Here is a 19223-nt window from a genome sequence, read left to right on the forward strand (position 1 = left end):
CGTCACTGGTCGGCGCCGGAAGTTGGCGCGGGCGCGGGCGTCGGACCGTGGGCGGCTCTTCACCGAGGCGTAGGGGCGCCATGGCCGCGGACGGTGAGGGTGGCGCGGGCGTGGGACGCGGAGCAGGGCCGGGAGGGACACGTTTGGTCTCTAGACGAGCAGCCAGTGTATTCGTTCATCCACCCAGCGGCTGTTGGGACAGGGTCTCCCGCAGAACTCGCTGTGATGTCAAGGGTGGCTTTGAACGCTTGATCCTCCGGTCTCTAGAATGCCGGGAATCGCAGGCGTGCCCGATCCAGCTCCATTTCATGGGGTACTCAGGTCTTTGTGCATTCTCAGTAGGACATGCTACCAGTTGAGGCACATCCCCAGCCCTCGTTATTTTTTATGTGGGCGCTCTCTCCTGCCTGCGCCTTCCGAGTTCTGGGATGACAGGCCTGCATTAGCGCGCCCAGTGTGTCATTCAGTAAATATTGGGATTGGGCCCCTGGGGACTGGACATTATTTTCTAAACTGGGAAGTACAGCACAGAACTCAACACAGGGACGTTTTGAGCGGGTGATGTCTTATGGTCGAGAGAGGCAGTTGGCAAGTGAAATTAATTCCAAGAGGTGACCAGGGCTGTGAAGACAGATGTGTGGCAACTAAGTTCAAGAGGACTGCCATTACGTTTCCTCCCAAAGATTCTTGCATTTATTTGTTTGTTTAGTTTGTGTGTGTGTGTGTGTGTGTGTGTGTGTGTGTGTGTGTGTATGCTCATAAGTGCCTGTGGAAGTCAGAAGACAACTTGTGGGAATTGGTTTTCTTACTCATTGTTTAGGTCTCAGGGATTGAACTCAGGTCATGGGGCTTGTCAGCAATCGCCTTCACCAGCTGAGCCCTCTCGCTGGCCCAGGATTATTTAGATTGACAACATGAGAAGCATCACTTTGGCTACTGTGTGAAAAATAGATTATGGGGAGCAAGAGTAGTTAGGGAGGTGCATTCAGCAGTCAGAGCTGTTCCTCACACCTCTGTGAGAATGGCAGGCAGGCCTGGCATGGCTTGTCAACCAGTGAGGCAGGGCCTGGAGAAAATTGGCCGGGACATTGCATGTGCACATTTCAGACAGGCAGCACATTGTTTTCTTCTTGGTACTATCAAGGAAGGAAGAGTAACTAGGATTTGGTTCTGCAGAAACCAGAGGTGGGAATGGTCCTGATGAAGGAAAGTAGGAGGCAGTCAACTGGGCACTGCCTTGGGCTGTTACACGAGCATCCAGGCTTTTCATGACAGCAGGCACCAGCAGGATTGCTCTGTCCCTTCAAAGTGTAGCCTCTGGGCTGGTGTCGTGCCAGATGCCTATGATCCCAGACACTCAAGAGGTAGCAGGTTTCCAAGTTCAAGGCCATCCTGGGCAAGTCATGGTTCCTAGGGAGACGACTCAGTGGTTAAGAGCACTGGCAGAGGACTCTGGTTCAGTCCAGCATCCACACAGTGGCAGAGCCATCGAGGGGATATGGTGCCGTCTTCTAATCTCCGAGGGCACTGCACGAATGTAGTATAAATACGTAGCTGCAGTCAAAGCACTCATGTCTATAGAATAAATCTAATTTTTTTTTTAATAAGAAAATACTGAGGATGGCAGAACCGTTTCTTAGCATGTAAAACTTCCTATGTTCGTTCCCAGAACTAAACTAAATTAAGTGTGGATTCTTTAAGGACGGGGAGCCAGGCCCTCCCTCAGCCGTCTCCGGTTCATAGTGTGGGTGTTTGTTGAGTGCTTGTGTTCCCTTGGCCTGTTTAGTTGTGTCTGTCAGTGTGGTCATGTGATGCCTTCACCTGGTGAAAACTGGGTTCACATAAGAATTGGTTCCCCCTCTTTGGCTCTTTTTAAAAGTTAGTTCTTGGACTGGGAATGTCGCAGTAGAGTCGAGTCCTCGCCTGACGTTCACAGAGCCCTGTTTGGTCCCCAGCTCTGCTTAGCAGCAGATGTCGTGGTGTAAGCTAGTACTTGGGAGGTAGAGACAGGAGGATTAGAACTTTGACGTCATCCTTCACTACACAAGGCATTGGAGGCCAGCCTGCGCTGTATAAATAAAAAGTAAATAAAATAAAGATTCTTAATCACAACTGGCTTGGCTCTTCTATGATGGGTCATCCTGACTGCTCATAGGCTAGCCCAGTTGCTCGTGGGTTCCTAATCTACTTGAAATCCTATCACTGGGGATTCCTACTGGTCACTCAGTGAGCCCAAGACCAGGCTTTTAAAATGTGAGTACCTTTGGGTTAAGTCAGTATACATTGTTGAGCATTCACGTGCCAGGAGCAGAGGGTTAGCATGCCCCACCCACAGCCTCTGCCCAGCTCCTCAGCCCTAGTTGACCTGGAACTTGCCGTACTATACTGGTTTCAAACTCATGGAGATCCATCTGCCTCTGCCTTCCAAGTGTTGGGATTAAAGACAATACACCATCATTCCCAGCCTTTAGAAATTAACATTTTTCTCTTAACATTTTTTTCTTGGTGTGTGTGTGTATGTGTGTGTATGGTCTCACCTAACCATGTGCATCCCAGGGATTGAACCTAGGTCATCAGGCATGGCTGTAGGTATCTTTACCTTGTAAGCCATCTCTGGCCCTTGTTTTCTGTTTTAAAATGAGATACCGGCTATCAAACAAGGGCTTCCCCAGCACTAGGCAAGCACTCTATCATTTAGCTGTCTCCTCAGCCCCTTGATCTTTAAGGGAACTTGGCCCTTTCGGTGAGCTCATGATCCATCAGAGGATGATAACCATTTGAAGGCCTCTAGTTGATTAATTGACCATCAGGAATGTTCTCTGTATTTCAGTTTCATGAGGCTGACATTCTTAAATGTTGCTCTTGTTCCTGTTTGCAGAAGATGAGGTGAATCTTCTGGTTATCATAGTTGACACCAACCCGATTTGGTGGGGCAAGCAAGCATTAAAGGGATCTCAGGTAAGATGGCTTGAGCCTTCCAGTGATTCTCTTCACCTTCAGTATGTCTGTGTGCCACCCACTACCCTGCAAGCAGTATTGAGTCTTCCCAGGCTGGGTGTGGTGGCCCTCGTCCAATCCTAGCACTCAGGTGGAGGCAGGCGGCTCACCAGAGGTCAAGCTCCTCCTTGGCCAGCCTGGGTTACTTGAGACATTGTCAGAAAAGGAAAGCCGTGAATTTACAACAGCTGCCAGGTACACTGTACAGACCAGGGAGTTCTCAGAGCAGGGAAGTTGTGTAACTGGTACCACGGTTCCTCCTCGGAACACACGTGAACCCTCAAACCTGCTGACCTGTTGACTGGCCCCCACCCCCATCCTCCACGTGTAGGGAGCTATTGATTGCTTCCTCTCTATTTTGCTCTTCTAAACAGTCCGTGTATCTATTGTATGAGTAGGCATCTCTTGCTATAGATTCACTTGGGGTGAGGTATGGTGTGTCACCGCATGTATGTGGAGGTCACTGAACAACTTTTGGGTTCTTTGCTTCAATCATGTGCTCTGGGGATTGAGCTCAGGTCATCAGGCTTGGTGGAAGGCACCTTTAACCATTAGACTATCCTACCAAACCTTGTCGTTGGAGTTTTAAGATAGGGTCATCCTTTTTTCTTTTTCTTTTTTTTTTTGGTTTTTCGAGACAGGGTTTCTCTGTGTAGCTTTGCGCCTTTCCTGGAGCTCACTTGGTAGCCCAGGCTGGCCTCGATCTCACAGAGATCCGCCTGGCTCTGCCTCCCGAGTGCTGGGATTAAAGGCATGCGCTACCACCGCCCGGCCCTTTTTTCTTTTTTTAACAATTTTTTTGTTTGTTTGTGTATGTCTGTGGATGTTTGCCTGCTTGTAGAGGTCTGGAGTTAGTTCACTCCTTTTGCCAAGTGGGTCCCAGGCATCAAAGTTCCTATATTTTCTGAGCCATCTCATTGACCCAAGGTTTTTTTTGTTTGTTTGTTTTGGTTTTTTGGTTTTTTGAGACACCGTTTCTCTGTATAGCTTTGTGCCTTTCCTGGAACTTGCTTTGTAGACCAGGCTGGCCTGGAACTCACAGAGATCCTCCTGCCTCTGCCTCCTGAGTGCTGGGATTAAAGGCAATATAGGAACTCAGGTATCACAGGCTGGCCTTGAACATGTTGTACAGCCTGAGGATGACCTTGACCTTCTGTCCCAGCTGCCTAAGTTCAAGGCTTCCAAGTTTGCACGTGTGGCCCCACCACTCCAGTATTCGGGAAATAATGTTCTAATCTATAAACGACTTGTGTCATTAAAGTCAGGAAGGCCTCTCAAGCGCCATGCTCCAGGTTTTAGGAGAGGCGAGGATGAGCAAATTTTTAGTGTTGAATCATGTCAGCTGTCAGTGACTGTCTGCATGTCGTGCCACATGTCATGACGTTGGGAGGTGGACAGGTGAATTGTTGGGCATTTGTTGCTATTCAGCATCAGGCTGCCCAGCGGAAGACCCTCTCTTAAACACACCACAGCATGTGAGTAAATAAAACTAAGTAATAAATAATCGGTTTTTCAGTGACGTCTTCATCAGGAGCTGACTTGTTTTTCTCCTGTTTGTCAGTTTACTTTATCCAAGTGCATGGATGCCGTGATGGTGCTGGCCAATTCCCACCTCTTCATGAACCGCTCCAACCAGCTGGCTGTGATAGCCAGTCACATCCAGGAGAGGTAGGGGCCAGGGCTCTGCTGCGGGGGGGCTGGGGGCTCTGCTGCGGGGGGGGGCTCTGCTGCGGGGGGCTGGGGCTCTGCTGCGGGGGCTGGGGCTGGGGGCTCTGCTGCGGGGGGGCTGGGGGCTCTGCTGCGGGGCTGGGGGCTGGGGACTCTGCTGCTGGGGCTGGGGGCTCTGCTGCGGGGGGCTGGGGGCTCTGCTGCGGGGGGCTGGGGGGCTGCTGCGGGGGCTGGGGGCTCTGCTGCGGGGGGCTGGGGGCTCTGCTGCGGGGGCTGGGGCTCTGCTGCGGGGGCTGGGGGGCTCTGCTGCGGGGGCTGGGGGCTCTGCTGCGCGGGGGGGCTGGGGGCTCTGCTGCTGGGGGCTGGGGACTCTGCTGCTGGGGGCTGGGGGCTCTGCTGCGGGGGGCTGGGGGCTCTGCTGCGGGGGGCTGGGGGCTCTGCTGCGGGGGGCTGGGGGCTCTGCTGCGGGGGCTGGGGCTCTGCTGCTGGGGGCAGGGCTCTGCTGCGGGGGGGGCTCTGCTGGGGGGGGCTGGGGGCTCTGCTGCGGGGGGCTGGGGGCTCTGCTGCTGGGGGCTGGGGACTCTGCTGCTGGGGGCTGGGGGCTCTGCTGCGGGGGGCTGGGGGCTCTGCTGCGGGGGCTGGGGGCTCTGCTGCGGGGGGTGGGGGCTCTGCTGCGGGGGCTGGGGCTCTGCTGCGGGGGCTGGGGGCTCTGCTGCGGGGGGCTGGGGGCTCTGCTGCTGGGGGCTGGGGGCTCTGCTGCGGGGGGCTGGGGCTCTGCTGCGGGGGCTGGGGGCTCTGCTGCGGGGGGCTGGGGGCTCTGCTGCGGGGGCTGGGGCTCTGCTGCTGGGGGCTGGGGGCCTGCTGCTGGGGGCTGCTCTCTAGTTCTCTGACGGTCCCCTCCCCTACATGTGTGTAGTACATTCTGGTTACTCTGCCCTGGCAGTCGGTTCTTATACCCGGGGAAGAACGGCAGACTTGGAGACTTCTTCGGGGACCCTGGCAACCCCATTCCTGACTATAATCCCTCTGGGAGTAAAGATGGGAAGTACGAGCTGCTGACAGCCGCAAATGAGGTGATCGCCGAGGAGATCAAAGACCTGATGACCAAGAGTAAGAGCCTGGCTGTTGTCACTGGTCTCCCTGCAGTGGTTGTTGTACGCTTTTAAATGAAGATCTGTGTCAGTTCTCTCAGGATTTCCTACAAGCTTACAATGTCTTTTGGTGATACTCGCCAACCCCATTCTTCTTACTAAGTCCTCCTATCTCCTCACCCCTCCCAACTGTGTGTCACATATATATAACTGGTCAGGGTTGCAAATGCCTTGATCTCATCACTCAGGAGGCAGAGGAAGGCAGATCTCTTGTGATTTCCAGGCCAGCCTGGTCTATATATCCAGTTACAGGACAACCAGGGCTATGTAGAGAGAGTTTGTCTCAAACAAACAAACAAAACTCAACTAAAAGAACCCCCTCTGCTGCCCATATCCTCATAGGTATGGGGCCATTTCCTGGAACCAAGCTCACCCGACCCGCCCATCAGCTGTTGCTGGCTCCTCCTCAGCTAGGGGAGGCTCGTGAGCCCCTCCCCCCCAAGCTGCTGTGCTGACTGCCTAATCTGGGTAGGGCTTACGTAGGCCGCCACAGCTGCTGTGGTTCCGAGTGCAGTTTCCTGTCCTGTCAGAACACTGTTTGGCCGGGTCCTCCTGGACCCTTGACTCTTACAGTTTTGCTGCCCTGCCCCATTTCCACAACGGTCCCTGAGCCATAGGGGCCGGTTCCATGGAGACTCTTTTGGGACGTGATGGAGCCTTTAAACTCAAAGATTTGAGGCTGCTGATATTGGCCATGTGCCTCTTTTCCTTCTTAAGGTCATTCCCAACCTCTGCCAATGTGATATTTATCTGACCTTCCGGCACTGGCCCTGCTAATCCTCCTTGGCTCTAGAATACTCTGGCTTTCCAGGAAGACACACTGCTAACCAGCTTTTCTTCTTTTGTTTTTCAACTATTCTTTCATAGTCTTGTTTGGGTTTTGTTTGTGTGTTTAGACAGGGCCTCCCTAAGTAGCCCAGGCTGACCTTGAACTTGGGGTCCGTCTCCCCACCCCCTCCCCCAGACAGGGTTTCTCTGTGTAACAGACCTGACTGTCCTGGAACTCCTCTGTAGCCCAGGCTGGCCTCAAAGTCATAGAGATCCACCTGGCTCTGCCTCCCAAGTGCTGGGATTAAAGGCGTGTGCCACCACTGCCTGGCTTCTTTTTTTTTTTTTAATGTCTGGTTTGCCTTCACCTTGTCCCTTAAAATACATCTCATATCTTCCATGGATGCTTGCCTTCCTTATTTATTTTCAAGATTAAATTTATTTATTTTATTTTTTTAAAGAATAATATATGTTTGCCAGGTGGTGGTGGTGCACGCCTTTAATCCCAGTACTCGGGAGGCAGAGGCAGGCGGATCTCTGTGAGTTCGAGTCCAGCATGGGCTACCAAGTGAGTTCCAGGAAAGGCGCAAAGCTACATCAGAGAAACCCTGTCTCGAAAAACCCAAAAAAAAAAAAAAGAAAAAAGAAAAAGAAAAAGGTTAAATCGCTTATTTGTGTTTGCCTACATGAGTTGGTGTATGCAGTGTGCACTGCAGGTGCCTAGGCAGGGCCAGTGGCAGGGGTCAGCTGCCTGGTGTGTGCTGGGAACCAATCCCGTGTCTCCTGCCAATGCAGTGCTTGTGGCTGGCACTGAGCCATCTCTCCAGCCCCTGCCCTTCATGATTAGGTGGCAACATTTCCCAGCCTGACTCAAACACAGACTTTAAGCTCAGACATCTCCATTTCTCTGTCTCTTGGCCTCTAACATGTCTTAAGTCTTATTTTCTTTGGCTGCTGTGACTCCACCATCCCGTTTCCTATGTCTGTCCCTCCATTTTCTTAATTTCCCAAGTCAAAGCTTTCTTTTTGGATTCCTTTCTTCTCATATCTACCATCTAATCAGCTATGTAGTCCTGTGAGTTTAGTCTCAGAGATGCCTCCGAATTCTAACCCCTTTATGTCCTCGGTGTCAGCCTCAACACTGTTGAGATGAAATTCCACACTGTGGGACACTTGGCATAGCCCAGGCCTTGCACTTGTGGCTGCCCGGAGGACCTCTTCAGACTTTGCTAGAGTGCCTTACAAGTACTGTATGAGAGCTGCTATTTTATTCTAACAGACTCCTCCAGGTCTGGACTTCCGACTCCCCACTGCTGTCTTCCCACTCAGCCTCTGTCTTAGTTAGGTTTCTAGTGCTGTGATAAGGCACTGTGACTTACAAAGCATTTAATTTGGGACCCGTGGTTCCAAAGGGTACTAGAACCCATGCCTTCATGGTGGGGAGCATGGTAGCAGACAGGCAGGCAGGCTTGGTGCTGGGGCAGTAGCTGAGAATTTTCATCTACTCCAGAAGCACAGATTAGGAAGAGAGCTAACTGGGAATGGCTTGAGCTTTTGAAACCCCAAAGCCCACCCCCAGTGACACACCTCCAACAAGGCCACACCTCCCAGTCCTTCCCAAACAGTTCCTCCAACTGGGTACCAAGCATTTATGAGCCTGTGGCAGCCATTTACATCGAAATCACCACAATCTTCAGTGTTACCATCTTAAAAATCAAGAGTGCCCTTCCAAGCCCAGGGCTCTAGTGTCCCTGTAGCCTGCCATGGTTTTCAGCCTTTGGTCTGCAGGGTCACCTGGAGGAAAAAGGAACTCTAGAGATGAGAAGGGGTTGACAGTGACCCAGGACTAGGCTGGACATGTGGGCCCCATGGTCTCAGATGATGGAAGCTGTTGTACAATTAGAGCGTGGTGGTGAGCACTCAGCTGTACACTTACAAAAAGTAATTGATTTCTAGGGTGGAGAGATGGCTGAGAGGTTAACAGCACTTGCTGCTGTTGGAGAGGATCCAGGTTTGGGTCATAGCACCTTGTAGGGAGGCTCAACACCTCCTCTAACTCCAGCTCCAGGCAGCCAATACCCTCTTTGGGCCGTTGTAGGCATCATGCACATGTGTGTACATATCCATACACATATACACATAAATTTAAAAAAAAAAATTGAGTTCCAAAGCAGTAAGAATTTTTTGAGACAGAATCTCCCTGTGTAACCCTGGCTGGCTTGGAGCTTACTGTGTAGACCAGGCAGGCTTCAAACTTACGGAGATCTGCCTGCCTCTGCCTCCAGCATGGTGGGATTAAAGGCGTGTACCACACTGGGCTCCATTTTAACTGTTTTTGAGTGTACAGTTGAGTAGTGTTAGGTGTGCTACACACTATTCCAGGGTCATCCTACTGTCCATCTCAAGACCCTTATCCTAAATGAAACTCCATGTCCTTTATTTTATCTATCTATTATCTATCTATCTATCTATCTATTTATTTATTTATTTTGATATAGGGTTTCTCTGTGTAGCTTTGGAGCCTGTCCTGGAACTCACTTTATAGACCAGGCTGGCCTCGAACTCACAGAGATCCCCCTGCCTCTGCCTCCCGAGTGCTGGGATTAAAGGTGTGCGCAGCCACCGCCCGGCATATTTTTTTCCTTTTTGGATTGGTTTATTTTACTTTAAATGTATGGATGTTCTGCCAGCATGTGTGTCTATGCACCGCGTGTGCCTGTTTTTGTGGAGGCCAGAAGATATCCAATTCCCTGGAACTGGTGTTACAGATGGTTGTGAGCCATCGTGTGGATGCTGGGCTTGAACCCAGGTCTTCTGGAAGAGCATCCAGAGCTCTTCAGCACTGAGTCCCTTTCCAGTCCCTCCACATCCTCTTAAATACCACCTCCCACCTCTGCCTCTCCTTCCCCTAAATATACACTTAGACTCTCTGAAAAGAGGCGTGGAGTAGCTCACTTGGCTTTACTGATTGCTGGTCTCTGTGTTTTGAAATCCACTTTGAACGTGTCATCTTGTGATTCATTCATGAATACTAGAGTTTCAGAATGACTTCATTTGAAAAAAGACTTAGAATGTCCCCCTTCTGCGCTCTTAACATCTGCAGGTGACATGAAGGGCCAGCACACGGAGACGCTGCTAGCAGGATCCCTCGCCAAAGCCCTTTGCTGTATCCTTGTGCTGGTGTCTCCAGGCGGTCTTTTGTAGTGAGGGTGGTTAGCTGATGGCTTCTAGACCTTCTTCTACAGCGCTCATGTGCGGTAGCCCCTTTGGCCCTGCGGGATGTTCCCATGGCCACCCGAAAAGCCTGGCGCTGCTTCCGGGTGAGGTGTTGCTTTGTTTCTTTTGTCTCGTTTGGTTTACCTTAGTTTAAGAATGAATGTTTTGCCTGTGTATATCTCTGTGTGCAGTGTGGGTGTCTGGTACCCGGGAAGTCAAAAGAGGGCATTAAATCCCGTAAAGCTGGAGTTACGGGTGGTTTGGACCACCGTGTAGCTGCGAGGAACCGAGCCTGGGTCCTCTGCACAAGCACCCGGTGCTGTGACTCGCTGAGCCGTCTCTTCCAGCTTCTTGCCTCTTGCTCTGGTAGCCTGGTGCTTGCTTTGATCTTATTCCTTGGCTTGACATCTCATGAACTGATTTTAAGAGCTGCTTCCTGACCTCGTAATTAGTGAGTGGTACACTGTCGGTGAGCAGGTGACCTGGCCTGAGGCACAGGGCAACCAGACTCTTCCCAGCACCTGGTTTCAAGTGTCATGGGCAGCTTTGCTTTTGTGAAATGTCCTTGAACAGTTCTGAGTGCTGGTTACATCCTGGAGTTTTTATCCAGTTGTCCCGATCTTCTCTGTATGGCTTTCAAATTCATTATCTCACTGGATGGGCTGACTGGTTTGGGTGTAGTCCCAGTATTGGTATCCAAGATGGTGGGTAGTCAGTTGTCGGAACTGTGGTCTTCACGTGCAGAGCTCTGGGTGAGTACAGAATGGGTAACAACCCAAGCCCACCCACATGGCTGTCATGGCAGAAGATGAGAGGGCTGGTTTACAGTCTGAAGGTCTGTTTTCCTGTTAGTGCAGGTGTTTGTGAAACAGAATCGTTCTATTCCTTAATGCTAATGCACCCAGACATTCACAGAGTGAACAAGGCAGTTAAAGGTAGGAGCTGACTCTTTTGTATCTTTCACCCTTTGCTTTTAGTGCTGCATGCTTGGTGGGGTATTTAAAAATTGCTGAGCACTCGGGCCAGAGGCAGCACATCTCTGAATTCAAGGCCAGACTGGTCTCCATAGCAAGTTCCAGACCAGTCAGGGCTGATTAATGAGACCCTGTCTCAAAATAATATAAAATAAAAGTTGCTTAGAAAGCCACATGCTTTTTAAGCTATCTTGTTTGCTAGATTATAATCTGTTTTGATCTCTTTATAGATAATCAGGAGATGAAATCCAGGATATTGGTAAGATTATACACAGCTCACATATAACTGCAGACAGATAACTGGGAAACACGGGCCTATCACATGCATTTAATACCAGCACCGGGGCAGGGAGACACAGGCTGTGCTCCGTGAGTTGAAGGACTATGTCGTCTACAGAGCAAGTTCCAGGCCAGCCAGGGCTGCATAGTAAGACCCTGTCCCACAAAGGCATCTGGAAAAGCATTTTCAACATTGCTACTTTTACAGAAAATTAATATTTGTATAGTCAAGAGCTCTTGGCCCAGTAAAGGTGCCTGGTGCCAAGCCTGATGACTTGACTTCAGTCCCCAGGACCCACATGTAAGGAAAGAACTAACTCCCAGTAGTTCTCTCCTGGCCTCCCAGTGCATGCTGGGTACTCTGAACAGATGCCCATCAGTTTAACAAGGACCAGGAAAGATCTGTTGTCACCTTATACTTCAGGGGTTTAGTACTAAGTAGGAAAATGGACTGGAGAAGTCGTACTGTCTGTGGATTGCAGTAGGTCATGTCCCCATGAGTCCTGGGAGGTCCTTGAGGTCTAAGGGTGTGTGTGAAGTAGATCATGTCCCCGTGAGTCCTGGGAGGTCCTTGAGATCTAAGGGCTGTGTTCGCAGGTGATCAAGGCTGCAGAGGACAGCGCGCTGCAGTACATGAACTTCATGAACGTCATCTTTGCTGCTCAGAAGCAGGTGAGACCAAGCCTTCCGAATTTCCAAAAGAAATAACCAGAGGCCGAGTGCAGTGGTGCACACCATTTTGAATTTGAGTTCACCCTGGTCTATATAGAGAGTTCCAGGACAGCCTCAGGGCTACATAGAGAGATCCTGTCTTAACAAACAAACAAACAAACACAAAATGTAATGACTGTCCCTCTTGCAGAGTGGTGTTCTGGCTGGAGAGCCCTGTTAGTGGAGTGTGGATTCAGAATCCACACTGGGTACCTGTCATTTGTCTCTTTAGGGTCCTGAGTCCTTGTGCTGGGCAGTGTTCTCAGAACTGTGCACTCAAGCTTGATTTTGCATCAGGTGTCATGGCACTCATCCGGTTAGCCCTCATGTGGTTAAGAATGCCTGGGTTGACAAGGAGATACAGGAGCCCCCAGCTTTTCCACCTCTCTCTCTCTCTCTCTCTCTCTCTCTCTCTCTCTCTCTCTCTCTCCCTCCCTCCCTCCCTCCCTCCTCCCTCCCTCCCTTCCTTCTTTCTTTTCTTTGTTTGTTTTTGGCAGTGTTATTTAACCCAAGGCTTTCACATGTGTGGCAGGCTCTGTGTGACCTGAGTGTCTGCAGTCTCTTCTTTTGTATTGAGGCAGGCTCTTGCTAACTTGCCCAGGCTGGTGTGAGCTCCCTGTAGCCCTCACAGGCCTGGAACTTGAGAAGCACTGCGTCGGTCTGCTGGGTAACTAGGATAACAGGTGTGCACCAGGCTGCCTCACAGTGTCTCTCTTTTTTTTTTTTTCTCTCTTTTTATCGTAGTGTGGTATGACTTTGCAAATACCTGAGATGAGATGTTCAGATAACCTGATACATCATCGTTCTCTGGGTTTTGTTTGTGGGTTGGTTTGTTTGTTTTTGTAAATGTGTCTTAAGTGTTTTTGCCTGCGAGTAGGTAAGTGTAACCTGTGCATTTCTGGTCCCCTAGAAGCCAGGAGAGGGTGTCAGATTCTGTGGAAGTAGAGCTACAGATGGTTGTGAGATACGAAATGGGTGCTGGGCACCGAACCAGGGTCGTCTGGAAGAGCGACTGGTGCTCCTGACCCCTGCACCATCTCTCCAGCCCCTTCTCTAAACCTCAGTTCAAACACACAGCACCACTCGAGCCCTGTGTTACCTTACATGGAGACTGTGGTGGCGAAAAGGGGTCCCGCTTTGGAGACGGCGTTAGGACCTGCACTGGATGCTTCGGATGCCAAATTTACCTCAGTGTCCATCTTACAGCTTCCCTCTACATGATAACGGACCCACTTTAGGAATAGAGTCTGGCTGGACAAAACGGCACATCTGTACCAACACTGGGGAGGCAGAGGCAGGAGGATTAGCACAAGTTCCACGCCAGTCTAGACTACAGAGTTGAGAGCCAGTCTCCAAAAAAAGATAAAAGAGGAGAGTCCAGCATGTCTGAGACAGCCATAACCGTTGCTATAATGTTTTGAAATGTTCCTTTCAGAATATTCTCATTGATGCCTGCGTCCTGGACTCGGATTCAGGGCTCCTCCAGCAGGTAGGTTTCCTCGGAGTGTGTGGCCGTGACCAGGCTGTCATACAGGAACGTGTGTACCGAGTACTTGTGGAGATGGTAATACCTTTGCCAGCCTTGGTGGCAAACTCCGGTGATCCCAGCAGTCAGGAAGCTGAGGCAGGAGATTCATGAGATTTGAGGATAGCCTGGGCTACAGAGTAAGACTGCAGAGACCGAAAGAGTATTTTTGTTATATTGAGTTTAATGTACAATTAAAATGGATTTTTATCTGTTTCTGTTGTTTGTCTTGAGACACAGTCTCACTGTGTGGCTGTAGCTGGGCCCAGAACTCATAGAGGTCTCCCTGCTTCTGCCTCCCTAGTGTGGAGATTAAAAAAGTGTGTGACACCATCTTAAATTTTCTAGGAAATAATTTAATTTTCAAGGAAAATATAAATTCTATACATTGCATCATCTATGTCTTGGGAATTACTGTTAGATGTTGTAGTCCAAAGATCGGCATTGGCTATGCTTGTCCCCAACTAGCTCTTATAACTTAAATTAGCCCATTTATATTCATCTATTTTCTGCCATGTGCCATTACCTCATCTTCGTACTGCCCAACCTGCTTCCTCCACGTCAGGCTGGTGACTCCGCCTTTCTTCCTCCCAGAGTTTCTCTCTGCCCGGAAGTGCCCCTATACTCTCCTGCCTAGCTATTGGCTGTGCAGCTTCTTATTACACCATCACAGGAATGCATCCTCACACAGTGCACAGATACACCCCACAACCAGATGGTGCTCTGGGTGGGAGGCATGGCAAGAGCTTACTCTAGCCCGGGCTGCTTTCAAATTCATGGCAGTTTTCCTGCTTTAGATGCTGCTTTTGGAGCAGAAGTTTGAAACTGCATCTTTGAATTTTACCAGAAGGGCGAGGAGGGTAAAGGTACCCACAACTGAAATAATCAGCAAGCTGTGGATGACTGCCTTTTGCTCACAAGAAATATTTCTGGGCCAGTGAGATTGCTCAGTGGCTAAGGGTGCCTGTCCCCAAAGCTGATGACTTGAGTTCTATTCCTGGGACCTATATGCTGGAAGGAGAGCGCCAATGCCCTCAAGATTTCCTCTGCTCTCCATTTGTGTGCGTGGCATGCATGTGCACACACAAATAATAAATGTACAGAAAATGGTTAACATCCCGTCCCCATTCAACATTTCCTTAGAAGATTAGGTCCTTGAAGATGAGTCAGTCAGCTAAAAGGGGTGGAGAACAGCTTTGAGTCTAGGCTGGTGCTTGGGCTGAGGGAACGGGAGAATGCATAGGTCTGAGAGGGCTGGGCTTTTCTGTTGCTTACGCTCAACTTGACAGTAGGCATGTGGGTTTTTTGTTTTATTTTTTTATTTTTCGAGACAGGGTTTCTCTGTGTAGCCCTGGCCGTCCTGGAACTCACTGTATAGACCAGGCTGGCCTCAAACTCAGATCCACGTGCCTCTGCCTCCAAATCCTGGGATAAAAGGTGTGCGCTACACCACCACCTGGCCTGTTTATTGCATAATAATGCATTGTTTAGAAATAACTAAGAATTAATTACTTTTTGTCTTGTTTTTCCAAGACAGGGTTTCCCTGTGTAGTTTTGGAGCCTGTCCTGTGTAACTCAGTTTGTAGCCCAGGCTGGCCTCGAACTCCTAGAGATATGCCTGGCTCTGCCTCTCGAGGGCTGGAATTAAAGGCGTGCGCCACCACTGCCAGGCTACATTTTTATGTATTTAAAATCTAGGCTCCCGGGCTGGAGAGATGGCTCAGAGGTTAAGAGCACTGACTGCTCTTCCAGAGGTCCTGAGTTCAGTTCCCAGCAACCACATGGTGGCTCACAACCATCTGTAATGAGATCTGGCGCCCTCTTCTGGCCTGCAGTCATACATGCTGTATACATAATAAATAAGTAATAAATCTAAAAAAGAAAAAGAAAAAAATTCTTAAAAAAAAATAAATAATCTAGGCTCCCACCCCATGAGGATGAGACACAGTGCAGGCGTTGGTCCTGTCTGTGGATGCCATGTGGCATTCGGGGTGTGTCGACGTGTCATGTTCAGATGGGGAGCTGTGCTGCCTTCTCTTTGCTCCTTCACCACACCGTTAGTCCCTTTGCCTGTCACTAGTGGGCTTTCAAGGAGGTGATTGATTTGTAGCTGTCAATTTCAGCCCTAAAGTGTCCATTAACTCAGAGATCTCGACTCTGATTGAAAACTGGCTCTTGTACCCTGCCCCTCACCATGATGCCTCGAATCCAGGCGGGCGTATTCTGCAATACATATGCCATCACCTCTTGGACACCTGAGTCACTGTGTCAGAACAGAGCTCCGGCTTTTCTGAGCAGTGGATGCTCTCAAACTCAGAGAGTCCTGTCTCTGAGCACAGCGTGGTTCACTGGGAAGTCAGCCTGGCTTTTCTCCTTTCTGTTCCTCTCCTTCCCCATTGCTGTGATCTTGTTGAATCTGTCCTCAGCACAGATCCTAAACCCACCTCCCATCTTCTTTCCTGGCTGCCCCATCTGAGGGGCCTGGAGACTCTGGTCTCTCTTAGGACACTTACTCCACCAGCTAGTCTGTCTTCGTGGGAGTCAGAAAGAAGCCTATGGCGTAAGAGAGGCCATGTTACTTACTCACTTGCTTAACTCACCCCATGCTCCCCATCCCACCCCGCACTCCCCTCCCCTATTGTCCTAGCACACTTTGGCTAATACCCAAGTCCTTGCCGTGATCTTCTGGTCACCCCATGTTTTCTCTTCTCTTCCTTCTGGGCCTCCCGTTAAGGGGTGTTGCCTGCAACCACAGTAAACCCGGGCTGCTGTGGCCTGGTGCCTTGGCACTTGCTGTCCCCTCACTGCCTCGGCTTGGCCCTTGCCCTCCTCGGGTCTCGCTTTCCTTCCCCAGCGCCCCACTTGATTGTCATGGAAACTGTAAACTGTAACGTCAGTATTGTGCCCACCAACCCTGTGTGCTCTTCTTTTCCCGTTAAAACTAGCAAGAAACTGTATTGAAAGCAAAGCATTGGCAAGCTCAGCATAGGCTGCATGGTGCAGAGGGTAGAGTCATGCCTCCGGGGGCCTATGGTATCTGTCGGCGTCTCTAGGGGCTCAACTCGTGAGAAAGAGACACAATCTGTCCCGTAGCCTGGGAATCTGGAGCAGAGCTGTGTGCTGGTGTCTGTAGCGTGGACAGTAATGAGTACACGGACGTCACACCAGCTGACCTTATCGACTGTGGAGTCCCCCATGAACCCCTCCCCTGGGAATGCCGAGGTTCTGCTTCAGTAGTGACTGCTCTGTCTTGCAGGCTTGTGACATCACAGGGGGACTGTACCTGAAGGTGCCTCAGATGCCTTCTCTCCTGCAGTACTTACTGGTGAGTTAACGGGGCGGCGGCGGCAGCAGCCCACCACCTCTAGCACCCCAGGGAAGGAGTTGCTGGGAGAGGACGGCTTCAGAGTTCCAGGCTGAGCAGGGTGGACTTCCAGGTCGCTGAACTCGGAAGGTTGTTTGCAGGTGTCATGATTGTCTAGCACAGTGCTTAAGTGTGGAGTGGGTGAATAAAAATGAATCTCATAGGCTTTGGAGGAAATCATTTTTATTCTGTGTGTGGGGGGGTGCGTGCTGCCCGCTGAGTGCATGTCAGGGGCAGAGGACAATTCTCGGAGTCAGTTCTCTCCTTCCACCATGGGGGTCCCAGGAGTGGAACTCAGCTCATCCATCAGGCTTGGTGGCAATCTGGGAAAACTCACTGAGCCATCTCACCGGCCCTAAAGGACAGTCTTGAGTTAGTATTCTCCTCAGTGCTGATTGGCTAAGGCCTGCTGTCTGTGTGATTAGTATTCTCCTCAGTGCTGATTGGCTAAGGCCTGCTGTCTGTGTGATGATTGGCTAAACTCTGCTGTCTGTGTGTGCTGATTGGCTAAGCGCTGCTGTCTGTGTGTGATGATTGGCTAAGCGCTGCTGTCTGTGTGTGCTGATTGGCTAAGATCTGCTGTCTGTGTGTGCTATGTGCTGCTGTCTCTGTGTACTGATTGGCTAAACTCTGCTGTCTGTGTGTGCTGATTGGCTAAGGCTGCTATCTGTGTCTGGAATGTTGCTGTTTTTCCTCCTGTGATTTAATGATAAATTCCTTGTCTACTCTTTCTTTGTTTTCTTTTGTTTTTAAAACAGTGGGTTTTTCTTCCGGATCAAGATCAGCGATCTCAGCTAATCCTCCCACCTCCAATCCATGTGGACTACAGGGCTGCCTGTTTCTGTCACCGAAGTCTCATTGAGATTGGCTATGTCTGCTCCGTGTGTCTGTCCAGTAAGCTCATGTGGTTTTTCGTACTGTCTGTGGTGGGGGAGGGGGTGGCGCAGAAAGTAATCTGGTTTTCAAATCCTTATTGCCTTTTTTTTTTTTTTTTTTTAACAGTTTTCTGCAATTTCAGCCCCATCTGCACCACGTGCGAGTGAGTATCTTCGTAGGTGCTGACTGGGAGTGGGTTCCCGAGAGCTTCCCAGCCCTGAAATGTTTCTTCCGTCTCCATCATTCCAGGACAGCCTTTAAGATCTCCCTCCCTCCTGTACTGAAGGCCAAGAAAAAGAAGCAGAAGGTGTCCCTGTGATGAGCGACACAAGCTTCTCCGTCTCTCGCCACAGGCCGAGTCTCCCGGGGAACACTGCTCTCCCACGTGCTTGTAGGGTGGAGCTGAAGTGCACCCAGACATCTGACGTTATCTGGAAAGGGGGCCAGCACAGCCTTAGGACTTTCTGTTTGTTGTTTTAAGGTAGCAGTTGCGCAGCGGAAGCTGGCTGATGCTGCTTTGTTTGTTGTCTCTCTGTTCCTTGGGGATGGCCTTGCATGTCCTTGGCGGGCACCCCACCGCTGAGCTGCAGCCCCTGGGACTTTGTTCTTAGACGGTCCTCTGTCAAAGCTTATCATGGTAGAGACTGGGGCTTCTGTACTTCAAGATGGCAGTGTGTGAAGTTGGAATGCCACTCAGGATGAGGACCAGCATTGGGTCATTATCAGTCATGACAGAGCATCTTAGTTGGACAGGTGGTACGTGCCTGGAATCTTGGGAGACTGAGTCAGGAAGGTTTTGGGTTCAGATCCTGCCTGGGATATACATTTCATTCTGTCTGGTTGGTTTGAACTCACTATGTAGACCAGGCTGGCCTCAAACTCTGCTCTCTGAGTGCCTGGACTGAAGGCTTGTGCCTTTAGGTCAGGTTACATTTGAATATAGTTAAAAGAGACAATTTGTTTGATGTTCAAAATATTCAAACCAACCAGGGCTGCATCTGGCCATCTTGTTTACAAAAAACAAACAAACCAACCAATGGTCTGACGTAAGCAAGCCCTGTTAACTTGAGGTTCGTCTTCCGGTGTTAGCAGTTCTGTTCATCTGATACGCCAGCATATTTGTACAAAGTTAACCAAAATTATTAGTAATGGTTTTTCACCAAAAACGTATAAAATTTAAATCTACAAGGAGAGCAAGTGCTGAGGCTGTAGTAAAGTTTGTCAGAGACACACGAGGAAGAGTTCATTGGCTGGGGTCAGACAACCACTTACCTAAGCTATCTACAGGTAAAATTCTGTCATTTTTTTTTAAAAAAAGAATAACATTAATATCAGAGAACGGTTGAATACTAGAAATGTAAATTAGTTCAATAGAAACACTTGTAATTGCAACAATAAAAATTCTATTTTTATATTTACTAATTTTCCTTAAAGTATTTTTCTAGATATTTGCATTGAGACAGGGTTTTTCTGTGTAACAACTCTGGCTGTCCTGGAACTCACTTTGTAGACCAGGCTGGCCTCAAACTCACAGAGATCCACCAGCATTAAAAGTGTGTGCCACCACCACCCAGCTTGCATTGAACAGTTCTTCTTGAAATGACTAAAAGCTTTCTTAAGAGCACTGACTGCTCTTCCAGAGTACCTAGGTTCAATTCCCAGCACTCACATAGCAGTTCACAACTGTCTGTAAC

At 49.8% G+C, this 19223-nt stretch overlaps 1 protein-coding gene across 1 annotated transcript; it reads left to right on the forward strand.

Annotated features, from left to right (window-relative positions):
* Nucleotides 1-16: 16 nt before the first annotated feature.
* On the forward strand, nucleotides 17-18947 carry Gtf2h3 (general transcription factor IIH subunit 3). The gene is made up of 13 exons (XM_028885776.2): nucleotides 17-93; nucleotides 2879-2958; nucleotides 4559-4665; nucleotides 5609-5775; nucleotides 9688-9750; nucleotides 10706-10735; nucleotides 11005-11033; nucleotides 11651-11725; nucleotides 13200-13253; nucleotides 16546-16614; nucleotides 17412-17547; nucleotides 17656-17692; nucleotides 17779-18947. The coding sequence occupies exons 1-13, from the start codon at nucleotides 81-83 to the stop codon at nucleotides 17846-17848; spliced, it is 930 nt and encodes a 309-aa protein (XP_028741609.1). The 5' UTR covers nucleotides 17-80; the 3' UTR covers nucleotides 17849-18947.
* Nucleotides 18948-19223: the final 276 nt, after the last annotated feature.

Source organism: Peromyscus leucopus, chromosome 23, assembly GCF_004664715.2.
Source record: "Peromyscus leucopus breed LL Stock chromosome 23, UCI_PerLeu_2.1, whole genome shotgun sequence".
Classification (NCBI taxonomy): domain Eukaryota; kingdom Metazoa; phylum Chordata; class Mammalia; order Rodentia; family Cricetidae; genus Peromyscus; species Peromyscus leucopus.